The 12,715-nt window shown below is 55.7% G+C and overlaps 1 protein-coding gene across 1 annotated transcript; it reads left to right on the top strand.

Annotated features, from left to right (window-relative positions):
* Positions 1–3,444: 3,444 nt before the first annotated feature.
* On the top strand, positions 3,445–8,190 carry SIX2 (SIX homeobox 2). The gene is made up of 2 exons (XM_068936466.1): positions 3,445–4,106; positions 6,971–8,190. Exons 1-2 carry the CDS (start codon positions 3,547–3,549, stop codon positions 7,272–7,274), a joined length of 864 nt encoding a protein of 287 aa, XP_068792567.1. The 5' UTR covers positions 3,445–3,546; the 3' UTR covers positions 7,275–8,190.
* Positions 8,191–12,715: the final 4,525 nt, after the last annotated feature.

Genomic DNA, 12,715 nt, shown 5'->3' on the forward strand with positions numbered 1-12,715 from the left:
CAAGCTCCGACCCAGCCAGATAAAATCCTTACCCACCGCTGCAGGGAGAGACCCGGCAGCGGCCAGGTAAAAAGATCCCGCCCGTCTGGGGCAAACGTTGCCAGCAGATTCATGCCTCTTACTGTGAAATACAGTTGTCATGAAAGAGCTCTTTTGCGAGTATCTAAAGAGCTCCTCTCCCGATGGTTTGATTCCCTCGCAACTCGCTACAACTTGAGTCGCCCCATGCCGCGGCTTGGCAAATAGTATCGGCTATCTCTTTCAGCATGCACAGGAAAAAATTTTCCCCCGAAAGCTAAACGCTGTTACACAAAATTTGGATCCAGATGTCACTAATTTGCAATTGAGCTTGGAAGCAAGCTGATACAGGGTGCTCACCAACAGGCTAGCCCTGCGTTTTCCTAGCATTCTGGAGAGTGAACTGGCACTGCATGCAAACTGCAGTCTGGCTAACGCTGCCCAAAGTGAAAGCGCCTACGGAGGGTTTTGCGTTTAGATTCCGTACTCACATTTTAGGGCGCTAAAGAAGAGACTTTCTCGGATCTAATAAGTCCATGCAACAGGTTTTGACATCTCCTTTCCGGTTAGGCTGAACAGCTGCTCCGATTCAGATTCAACTGCTGCAGTCATGAGATTTAAGGAGAGGAAGCGGAGTCAGGTATATCCCCAATAAACGTGCAACGACAGAGAGTCGTTGGAAGCATGGAGGCGGGGAGGGGGAGCTGAGACCTCACCAGCCCTTTTGTCTTTTGCACTGTTCTAATCGCGGAAGAGAGCGGAGCGGGGCTATAGTCTCCTTCCCGAGACGCACGCGGTGTGCGCAGAGGGTCGGGGCGGGAGCGGGGCTTGTGCTTCTCTCGCCGTCTCTGTTCCGGGTAACATTTGAAGTGGCTCGGTACTCCCATCCCGTGATAGTCTGCTACAGCTACAGTTACAAACTACCCAGCCGCTTAGGTTGACTAGGAAGCGTTGAGATTGGGATGCTTTCGTTTAAAAAAAAACACAGTCTGAATCCCGCGGAAATCGGCCAGCATCGAGACACTAAGCGGCCGAGTGCTCATTTTGTAAAAGGGGGGGGAGGAAAAATTATGAAAATGGGCTTACAAACTGGTCATCAACATTCCCGAATTTGTTTTAAACGAATTTGAGCTGTCTCTCCGTTGCCCTGCAAAGGAAGCCTCCGTTTTGCGTTCCCGGGCAAGCCAAAGCGAGAGCTGCCCGCTTTTCATCGCTTCTTTACTGCAACTTTCAGGGACAGCTCGGACAGGTAGGAGGAAAAGGAGCTCCAAAAGCGGAGTCCGCCCGGGAATATACAGAGAGATATACAGAGACGCGGTAGATACTCATCGGCGTCCGGACATGCTCGGAGCTGGACGCGGGCTGCTCCGCTTCCCCCCTCCCCACCACCCTCCTCCTCCTCCCTTCCTCCCTCTCCGCCGGCACTTCGTCCCGCCGCAGCCCTGGCGCGGCTCCTCGCCGGGAGCCGCCGGGGCCGCCCGGCCTCGCCGTCCCCGGGGCGGCCGCTGGGCCCGCCGGGGCCGGCCGAGGGCGCCCAGGTCCTGGCGCCCGGTCACCCGTGGCGCTAGCCCGCGGCTTCGCAACGTCCCTGACGCGCGGGGGGGGGGGGAACTGGGGGGGGGGAGGGAGATACACCCTTTAAAAAAGGGACTGTACCAGGAACCCGCAACTGCAGGGACCTCTCATGTCAGGACCGCAAATGGCGCAGAAAGGGCTCGGAGGATTCCCAGGAAAGAAAAAAAAAAGAGGAGCATTAAAGGCCGTGAAACTGCCCTGACTCTGGGACCGGGAGGCACGTACTGTGATTAGGAGCATCCGAGGTAGCTCCTAATCCGCCTTTCACCTGGGCGAGACGCAGCGCTTGCAGCCGCTCCCCAGTTGCTAGCCCCCCCGTCTCCGCTGGGCATCGTATGCACTCTTTTCAGAGGAGACTTGAGTTACCTGGTCGCCCCTTACTCAGCTATTCGTGTCACCCCTTCATTCTCCTCCGACGGACACCAGTCTCCCGGCCTGCATGATCTCTCTCCCTTGCCTTTCACTGCGTAGACCGAGAGGGACGGGTAAGGATGCGGGTCCCTGCCCCACAGAGTCAGTAAACTAAAAATGTGGTGTGTAATAGGCGCACGGGGGTCATAAGGGGCCGCTTACCCGTGCGGAGTGTCCCTGGCTTTTCACACGTGTGCCCCTCTTGGGCGAAACACCCCGAGACGCTCAAGCAGAAGCAAGCGCCCGGCTTTCAGCGATCAGTGACGCGCTCGCCCTGCAGAGCGGGGCGCGACGGGGCACGGCGAGCGGTTAATTCAGAGGCAATCGCTCTCCGGTCCTTAATGCTCATGCCTCTTCCCGGCTCCAGCCCTCCGGGCAGGTACGAGCAGCTTGTAATGGGATCCCGGGTCACAGACAGGGTCTCTATTGTACGTGAGAGGCCCCTTCCCTATAAAACTCTCCGAGAGTTGTTACTGCGAGTGCTGGAGGCCGGGGAGGGCGGTTAAAGAAGGGCATTAAACTTTCTGCAAAGGCCCAGTTTTCCTCCGCACTTCAGCCGCGGGTGCCGGGGGCAGCGGGGCCCGGACGGGGCGGCGGAGCCCTGCGGCGAGAGGCACGGGCCAGGGCTCTGCGCGGAGGCGCTCCCCCCTCTCCCCCTGAGTGTCTGCATCGTCAGTCACGGTGGAAATTTCTCCCTCGTTCACTAATATCTCAGCTCGCAGGGCCGCCTCTGAGTGGATCTGAGCAATCTGTCAACCCAGCCGGGGAGCCACCTCAAAACAGATCGGGTTACCCCTGATTGACAGCGTCACCATGGCAAATAATTTGACTAAAACTATTGTCTTCTCCTGGCAGTCCCCGGGTCAGATAACTGGACCAATCACAGCGCGGATAATCACTTTTCATGCCAGCTTAGAATAATATTATTAAAAAAAAGGGGGGAGAGAAAGAGAAAGAAAGGGGGGAAAAACTCAGAGAGGGAGAGGAGAGAGAGAGCAGGACTTTACCACTATATTATGTTGGATCTTTCGGCGGAGGGGGGTGGGGGGGAAGCAGGGAGATCCCAAACCGGCGGCCGAGGGGGGTGGGGGTGGGAGAGCCGCGGCCGCTGCGAGCGCTGCAGATAGGAGACAAAAGAGGCACAAAGTTACTCTCGCAACTCGGACTTACAAAAAGGAGGCGGACGGGGGAAAAAAAACTTTCCTCGCTCGAGCTTTCGATCCTTTTTTTTTTCCTTTTTTTTTTCCTAGACTTTTCCTTTTTTTCCTCGTCCCCGGTTCCGCCGCCTGCGGCCGCTGCCCGGCCGGGCGCCGCCGATGGCCGCGGCCCCCCGCGCCCGGCCGTGACGCCCGCCCGCCGCGGGCCGGGGCCGCAGGGCGCCGCCGCCGCCGTCCCGGAGCCGGGGCCGGGGCCGGAGCGGGGGTCGGGGCCGGGGCCGGCCCCACATGCCGGGCGCTGCCCGCCGCCCCGCGCCGCTCCCCTCTATGCGGCCGCCCGCGGCGCGGCAGCGGCTCTAGGGTGCGCGGCGGGGCAGGGCTCACCATGTCGATGCTCCCGACTTTTGGCTTCACCCAAGAGCAAGTGGCCTGCGTCTGCGAGGTGCTCCAGCAAGGCGGCAATATCGAGCGGCTGGGGCGGTTCCTCTGGTCCCTCCCTGCGTGCGAGCACCTCCACAAAAACGAGAGCGTCCTCAAGGCCAAGGCCGTGGTGGCTTTCCACCGGGGCAACTTCCGCGAGCTCTACAAGATCCTGGAGAGCCACCAGTTCTCGGCGCACAACCACCCCAAGCTGCAGCAGCTCTGGCTCAAGGCGCACTACATCGAGGCGGAGAAGCTGCGGGGGCGACCCCTAGGGGCGGTGGGCAAGTACCGGGTGCGCCGCAAGTTCCCGCTGCCCCGCTCCATCTGGGACGGCGAGGAGACCAGCTACTGCTTCAAGGAGAAGAGCCGCAGCGTCCTGCGCGAGTGGTACGCCCACAACCCCTACCCGTCCCCCCGCGAGAAGCGGGAGCTGGCCGAGGCCACCGGCCTCACCACCACCCAGGTCAGCAACTGGTTCAAGAACCGCCGCCAGCGGGACCGAGCCGCCGAGGCCAAGGAAAGGTACGGGAAAGCGCCCCTCGGACGGCCCCGCCGCCTCTCCCAGCGGCCGCACCTTTGCTCTTGCCAAGGCTTCCCCCCCGCGCCGGGAAATGCAGGTCCTCGCTGGCACCGGCACGTCGCCGGGGCCGCCACCCCCGGCTCCCCCGCGCCGCCCGGCCCGGCGGCGAGCCCCGAGGGCAGCCGCCGCCCCGAGCCCCGGGCCCTGCCTCCGCCTGGGCCAGGGGGAAGCTCGGGGTGGGGGGGGGCTTAGGACGGCGCGTCCCGGAGGGTGCCGCCGGCTCGGGCCGGTGGGGCGGGGGCAGGGAGAGAAAGGGAGAAGGACCAGCTCCACCGAGAGCCGGTGAAAAATAACAGGAAGGAAATTCCCCGGGAAAGACGGCCCGGCGGTTTTCCCTCCGCCGAGCTATCATTTCCTAGACAATTAGCGCGGCGGCCGCAGGGGCAGCTCCTTTTACCCGGGGCGCTTGTCACGGCCAAGTGCGACCGCCGCTGAAACCCGCCACAAGCCCCGGCGCCCAGCACGTCGGGCTGCGAGGCCGCCTTGGCAGCGCCGAGGCCGCCCGAGGTGTCGGAGCTGCCCCCGGAGCGGCCCCCGGAGCGGCGCCCGGACGGGCGGCGGCGGAGCCCCGGGCGCCCCAGCACCGGGCTGCGCCGTCTCGGGGCGCCGTCGAGCCGCAGCCGGGCGCCGCGGGTGGCGGCGGGGCCGTGGGGGCAGGCCGGCGGCGGCGGGGCTGGCGGGGCCGTCGGGGCAGGCCGGCGGCGGCGGGGCTGGCGGCAGCCCCCGGGCGGAGGGGCGAGGGCTGGGGCCCCGCGTGGCCGGCGCGGCCCGCACACGTCGGGGCGCGGCCTTGAAGGTTGCCCCCGCGCAGAAAGGGAATGGCAAGGGGCTAAGCGGGAACAAATTGGTCTAAACGCTGTTAATAGTTGCTCGTAACATTGCTCTTCACGTCAGCTCCCGGCGTGAGGCAGACCTCGGTAAGGATTGAACGGGGCAATCTTTTACCTTGCTCATAAAAATGCAGTTGGTATTCAGTGCCCAGCGAGGTGTTCATGAATGCGTGTTAAGATAAGTTTATTCTTATACCAAGCGTGATTCCGAAACTGTGTTTTCCTCGTTAAACGGAGTGAAGGGATCATTAATTGCCGGGCAGAGGTTAATGCCTACATGCTCGGGTGCTCGGGATGACTTATCCGTCAGCAGTCCCAGTCAGTGCCTTAAGAAAACTGCTCGAAAAAGCAAAAAAGGCATATTCCAAATCCATACTGTCTACTTGCCAGCTCGCTGAATTACCCCGTCCATACGGATTTAATCATATGGCCTGTGTGGTTAATTAACAGATTGCAAATCTCCCGTAGATCCGTGCCTTGGCGGAGACTTCTTTTTTCGTTTCTACCGAATGTGTTTTGGGAACGGTGAGCGCCACGGCCGCGCTTTCCGCGCAGCTGCGCTACTCGGCAGGTTCGGGCTCTGCACAGATTTGCTCCATACATTTCCCGAAACAGTGCTAGCGCTTTAATTTTCCTTCAAATCCTCGTAAGTGTTGGTTTTACGAGATGTTAGAGATCCTTTTTATTGCTGATAGCAGGGACTCACCTTCAAATATCCAAAGGAAATGAAGGTTACACTTATTCCATTCTTTTTTTTTTCATGAGGAATCAAATTTTAAAGGTCTCCAGAGACAAATAAGATTTTTGACATTGAAAAAAATACACTCAACCTAATATTACACTCCAGGCGCTGGAAAACACGGTGTTCATGGGATTGCCATTCACTCGAGCAACTTGTTCAAACAGAGCTTTCTTTTCTATTTTTAATTTTTTGGCACTAAGTGTCTCCAGCCACATCCCACAGCCCTTATTGAGGAAAAAAATGTCAGCGAAATGGCTTCACTCCTCTCGAGCGAGTCCTGCAGGATTGGGCCCCTCTGTCGGATAGCATGTTTGAAAGCTTCCCTAGAGTTATTACATAGACTTGAAATAGGGCTGCGGCTCTAAGGCTCTGTCTAAAGGCTGCATTATTCTTGACAGGACGGTCGCTCCCACCCCGTTTTTGCCCTTCTCGTTTCAAAATAATAATCGAAAGGGCTTGGCAAGGCTCCAGCGATTTCTCGGTATTTGCCCGGTGCTGATTTTTGAAACACTGTCCCGCTTTCCAAGCCGTGGCTCCCCGCAAGCCGCCCTTGGCGGGGGCCGCCCCCGCCGAGCCCTCCGCGCCGGCATCGCCCCGGGAAGAGACGGAGAGGCCGGATGCCCTGTGCCAGGCATTTCCCCAGCGGGCTCAGGAAATAAGCGAGTTAACTCTCTTCTCTCGCCTCCTTTTCCATATTGGGCTATGTTTTGAGTTTTAAGCTTCGGGTGAGGGGAAGAAATGTCCGGTTACTTAAGCGAAAGCGAGACCTCCCCATCGGAGGCGAGTCCGCGGGGCTGCGCGCAACTCGCTTCGCCTCGGCCTTGCCAAGAGAAATCGCGGCTGAACTTCTGTTCGGCTCCGGCAGCCGTTTTCAAGTTAAAAAGTCGTTCTTTTTTTTTTTTTTGTCTTCCTCCCCCTCTTTCCCCCCCTCCCTCCCCCCCCCCCACGCTGTGCAAACGCTTTGCGATAGACGGACGCAGAAAATGACGTTTTGGCAAAGTGACACTTTCCGCTGGGCTAGTGGGAGACTCTGTTTACAAGCTCGGCGGACCTTAGACCTCTGTGCCAGATGAAGAGGCCTTGGAGGTTTGCAGAGTTTGTAAACCTACTGTTTTCACACTACTCTCCTTCCCCGGGAGCGAGTGTCCCGCCGCCGCCGCCGCCGCCCCCCGCTCCCGCGCTGCGGAGCGGCGGCCCCACGGTGATTTCCCTCCCTCTTTTATATTTCCTCTAGGGAAAACAACGAGAATTCCAACTCCAACAGCCACAACCCGCTCTCGGCGTCTATGAACGGGAATAAGACAGTTTTGGGGAGCTCGGAGGACGAGAAGACGCCGTCAGGGACCCCGGATCACCCCTCCTCCAGCCCCGCGCTGCTGCTCGGCACCAACGCCGGCCTGCAGCCCCTGCACGGCCTGGGCCACCCCCCGGGCCCCAGCGCCATCCCCGTGCCCAGCGCCGACCCCATGCACCACCACAGCTTGCAGGACTCCATCCTCAACCCCATGTCATCCAACCTGGTCGATCTGGGCTCTTAAAAACGCGTACACGCTCCCTTCCCTGGCACCAGCCCTCCTTTACTCTCTCTCTCTCTGTCTCTCTCTCTCTCTCTGTCTTTCTGTTTCCCTCCCCTCCTTAATCTTACCAGAGACTTTGTAAGCGATGACAAACTCCTTGGTGGCTGTGTTGTGCCCTTTGGCAGGCAGGCTGGCTGTAGGTTTGGAAGGTACTGAACTCAACTGCGTGCAGTAATGTTGTGACAAAGCCTTAAGGGTTGTTTAAAGCTGCTTTCAGGCATGTATGGACTGTTGGATAGGACCTGTGATTTTAATGTCAGGCTCTAATGTGGTTCTGTGTAGCAGCTCTTTCCAGCCTTAACTTCATGAATTTGTTGGTATTTTCATTTGACTGGTCCGGTCTGCGTGTGAAGAGGCACATTGTAATTTTTTTTCGGGGTGGGGAGAAAAGGGGAGCGTAAGGCTGCTGTTCACACGCCTCTCGGGAAGTTACGCTTCGCTCCCGGTACTCTATTGTAGTTATGTATCCGTGGCAGGTGTACAATGTACAAGTTCAACTAAGAATACAAAAGTTGTAGTCAAGTTATAGCAGCAACACGCGCTCTAGGCAGACTCTGTAACCTCCTTTAGCTGATGCTATGCAGAGAGACAGCTTCTTTGGCCTTGTCCATGTGGTGCTTTCGCCATTTGCTGGGTGGGAAGGAAATGATGGCCCGACTCCGGCCCTAGTGGAAGGCAATGGCAGATTCTCCCGTCGGCGTGTAACGCGGGCAGGAGTGGGCTTAAAAAAAATAAGGAATTGCTGCTCAACCTTAGACCTAAACGACAGTATCAACCGCAAGTCACTCGACCTTAGTTTTGTTTATTGTTTATATTATGTGAATACATTCTTTGGAAAATATTTCTGCTTTTATTTTATAATAAAATTTAGAAATCTAACTCGGCGTGCGATTGCTTCACTCGCCTCCGAGACGCTTTCGGGCTCAGCCCGGCCTGCCAGCAGCGCCGGGCGGGCGGGTGGCCCGGTGGCCTGAGGCGCCCGCCGGGGGCTCCCCTCACGCTGCCGCGGCCGCGAGCAGGCGCCGCCCCTCACCGCCGCCTCGGGCCGCCGGAGGGGAGGCAAGGCGAGGGGGGAGGAAACGCGGTGCGGGCCCTCGGGGCGACCGCCCACCTGCTCTCCCCAGGCGCACGGAGGCGCTTGCCCCCACGGCTGGACAGGCCCCGGGGGTCTCGGCACAAGCCGCTGCCCGCCACCTCTGCGTGCAGCTGTACGCGGCCGCGCAGGGCTGGGGGGCTTCCGGCCCAACTCCAGGGGCGCGCTGCAGCTCGACTGCAAAAGTGTTTTCCAGCGCCTGTGATACCGGGAACTTTTTTTTTTTGGGGGGGGGGGAGGGGAGCACAGGGCGATGGTAGAGGCAGGCGCGTTGCTCGCAAGGTTGCTTCATTAAAATATAAGAGCTGAGGCTGATTACTTTGCAGAGATCGGCAGAGTTGAAAGCCAAGTGAGATAGCGCCTTTTGCTTCCCCAGTCTGCGGCTGCACAGCGTTTCGCCCAGGGATGCCTGCGCCTTCGCTACCAACTCTTTGCTCAATCCGAGCGTTTAAAAGGTTCCTCAAAGATAGCAACGGTCTGTTGTGTGTGTGTGCGGGTTTTTTTTTTCCCCTAAAGTGAATTTCTTCTGAAAAATAAACCGGGAAGACGATATGGCTTCAAGCGTTGAAGAAATATGTATAGATCAGCAAAGATCGTGTCCAGGTTTCAGACGCTGACTGAAATTTCAATCAGTAGGAGTTTTGTGTGGGCAATGTCCTAATTTGATATAAGCTGGAGCTGGATTAGCACCTAAATGCGTTTGTGAGTGTCCGCTAAAAGCATTTCTCTGAGGGCCCCATTAGCGCGTATAGAAGTGAGGGTATGCACTTCGGTAAGGGTGAGGATCGGCCTCGAAAAAGGTGTCCCTTGCCCGTGGTTATAAACTTAGTGATCTCGTTGTGTTGGGATGCAGTGAGTAAACAAAATGTCGCTAAGTTGTAGAGGAGACGCTACTTAGGTAGTGCAGTGTGTTCAGCTTTACGTTTCTCCTGGTTCTGCTCCTTGGGGTAACTTTTCAACAGCACAGATGATATTTCCTTTGACTCGCCTGTGGGTACGCATCAGTGTGTGCGTGAGTGCACTAGACTCTAAATAGCAGATTCTGTAATTTCCGTTGATGGGCACCTAGTAATTTTAACTATGAATTTTAATCCTTTGGAAATAAACAGTTGGCCAGTGTAGGAACCACTGCTTCCTAGGACTACAGAAGATTCCTGCTCCCTGTAAAATAACACATGCAGCGGTGCAATTCTGCAAAGAATGAATTAACTGACTAGTTAATTATATTGTATTTTTAGAGATAGAGATAAGTTTGGGATCAGCGAAGAAAAACAGAATGACTGGGTTAATAAAACATGGCCTCGAAACCGAAATAAAGCCTTAAGGCTTTGCCCGCTGGAGAAAAAAAAAAATTAAAAGATTAGAGAAAGACTAAAGCCAGGATGGGGAACATTTAAAGAGGCAGTATGAAAACAGGATGGGGTTTACGTGGTTAATAAAAGGTCATATTGCACAGAGGAGGCAGAATTCGATCGGGGAAAGTAAATGAATGGCTGACAGGGTGAGAAAGGCCTTTTGAAATCGAGGGGCGATGAAAACTCCTGTAATTTGCAGAGAGGATCGCTTATAAACAGAGAAAGGAAGAGAATGGGAGACACTGAAGTCAATTAAAGGGAGCTAGAAAAAGAAATCATACAGAGAAAATAGAAAAGAAAAGAAAAGAAAAGAAAAGAAAAGAAAAGAAAAGAAAAGAAAAGAAAAGAAAAGAAAAGAAAAGAAAAGAAAAGAAAAGATCAATGTGGCATTAAGGGCGCACGCAGCCTAAAGCCAAGATGATGGGAGGTGTATAATGCAACCTGAAAACCCATACATGTTAAAACTCATTTTATCAGACTGTACTTGCCTTAGTAATGATGTTTGGTAAATTAGCCCAAATCCCCCCGATTTTCCACGCACAAAAAACGTTCCCGATAGAGGAATATGCCGAAAGTGACGTGACTAATCCTTGGTTTTAAAAGATTAGTTATGATTCAGTAGCATTATGTTACATGGGGCACATCTCATCTCAGGGCTGTTTGTTTGCAGGGTACCCGGGCAGGTTTCGGGGCGCAAATGACAGGAAGATCCGGATCCAGCAGGCTTCATAGGGATACCTGAAAACTCCCCCTGGTTACTGCAGCACGGCGGGGGCGGCGAGGCAAACCGCACAGCTGAGCCCCTTGAGCACAGCAGGGTTTGATGAAACCCTGGCTTTTAAGAGCAAAGAAAATATAATATTGGGGCGCCCTGCCAAAGCCCCCCCTGCGAAGACCCTCTTCCCCACGGGCCGCGCCGCTGCCGCGCCGGGGCAGGTGTGGGGCTGCTCCGAGGGGTGCCCAGGCCGGGGGCGGCGATGGGCGCCGGGGGCTCGGCTCGGTCCTGCCCGGCCCGGCCCGCCTGCCCGGGGCTGCCTCGCCGCCGGGGCGGCACCATCCTGCAATAACAAGCTAGTTACACCGGCCACCTCCATCGCCACGGTATGGCCCTCCCCCGGCAAAATAGCACTTACCTAGGGGCAGAATCCCCCTCTCTTTCACTTGTACGTGTGTGTATATACACACATATACACATACGTGTGTGTGTGTGTGTGTGTGTGTGTGTGTATGTATATGTGTGTGATATTTGCCCTCAAACTAAAATCTTATCAAATTACATAATGAATAAAGCACACACAGTCCTCGGGATTATTACTAGAGCAATTTCTGTAGACAGCAGGGCGCTGAATATTCATTGGGTAGTAGAGCAGAATCGTTCTGCCGGGAAACCCTGCACTTCATTACCTGAGAGTTAACTTCCCGGGTGCTGTAGTGAGGAGCTGTGAGAGAAACTACACGTTGGAGACCGACAACGGTAATGGCTGTCGTGCCGAGGCGTAGTTCGTCACCTTGCAGGTGGTGGATGTGAAGGGCGACCATCCTGACCGACCTCTGCGCACGTAGCACAGACCCCGAAGGGGACCAAGCCGCTTTACTCGGGACAGGGAGCAAGTTTATTGGGGTAAGAGCCATCCCGGCGAGTCCGGGAGCCAGAACTTAAGCCCGGAGCTTGCTATTCATCTGGTTGAACGCTTGCCCCTTGCAAAGCCCTGGCAGGGCCACCTACGCTTGGGGGTGAGCTGGGCCCTCTGGAAAACACAGTCGAGCCTCACCTACCAAAGGCTGCCTTGCCGCGTTTCCCTTTAGATAGTTTAAGCCATTTTACAGATGACCGACACGGGAGAAGTCGGCTGCTTGGCATATTTCTTGTGGGCTACCCCCGAATAAAGCTTCTTTCCCTCTTCTCCTCCCCGCCTCCCCCCGCAGCCCCTTGGCTCAGGAGTTTGGGTCGAACTGAAGCCTCAGTCTGCCTTTGAGGGGGCTATTGCAGCCCCGGAGTGAAAAGACTTGCAAGTGACACTGCCTGCCCAGAGATGTTTGTGTAAGGCACTCGGGCTCCTGTTACCAGACCCGGAAATAAAATCTATTGCCTTCTTTAGGAGAAACAAATGCAGCCCGGTATAAGCAGCCTCTTGACTTGAACAAACCCTCACTTGAGCATGATAAATACAATACATATAATGTAGGGGGGTGGCGATGAAAATACTGGCCACTACCCCTCACTGCAGAACTCTTTAGCGTTCTCTGCTTAGTGAATTAAAATGCTGCGGCTCAGGCAGCCAAGAAAAACACACTGAGTCCTTCAGCACACAAGGAAAAGGTGAGGGTTTTGTCTGAAGGAGAGTAGCTCTGGGGCTTGGAAAAACACATATTTAAATTTAGGAGCACGGCTGAGTGATCAGCTTCTTCCCATTTCGTTCAGGGGAGCGGGGCTAAAAGGCAAGTCTTCCCCTTTCTGCACGGGGGAAAGAGGCTCACTGCGCGGGGAGAAGGTCCATCTTGTTCCCATTTAAGTAAATGGGAGGGTTTTTTGTTTGGTTGGTTTTTGGTCGCCGAGGGAGAACTCTTCACCTCCAGTGCTAAATATTAAATTCGCCTTTAAATCGAGTGCCAATGTGCTGAAGAGGCAAGTCTCGCCCTCTCCCCACTGGTGGGAGTGAATGGCACCGTCTACACAGGACGAGAGGGAATGTGGAGTCGGGGCCGCTGGGTTTACCGTGCTTCAAAGCAGCGAGTTACTCACTGTTGTGAACCCTGCTTTCAGTCCTACAAAAAAAAAAAAAAAAAAAGACTCGTTTTTTAAAATCAGACAGATGCACGAAAACAGATTAGGGCTTTACCAAGAGTCTGGGACCGTTTCTCAGCGGAAAGTGGAGAAGATAGTGGGAGCTAAGGTGGACAGGTAAAATGTTACGTAGCAAACAGGACTGCTAAGGGAAGCAGGGAAAGGAGAA

The sequence above is a fragment of the Struthio camelus genome, chromosome 3 (assembly GCF_040807025.1).
Source record: "Struthio camelus isolate bStrCam1 chromosome 3, bStrCam1.hap1, whole genome shotgun sequence".
Classification (NCBI taxonomy): domain Eukaryota; kingdom Metazoa; phylum Chordata; class Aves; order Struthioniformes; family Struthionidae; genus Struthio; species Struthio camelus.

Coding starts and splice junctions, on each gene's coding strand:
- SIX2 (XM_068936466.1), top strand. CDS start 3,547: ATGTCGATGCTCCCGACTTTTGGCTTCACCCAAGAGCAAGTGGCCTGC. Junction 4,107..6,970: donor GCCGCCGAGGCCAAGGAAAG/GTACGGGAAAGC, acceptor TATTTCCTCTAG/GGAAAACAACGAGAATTCCA.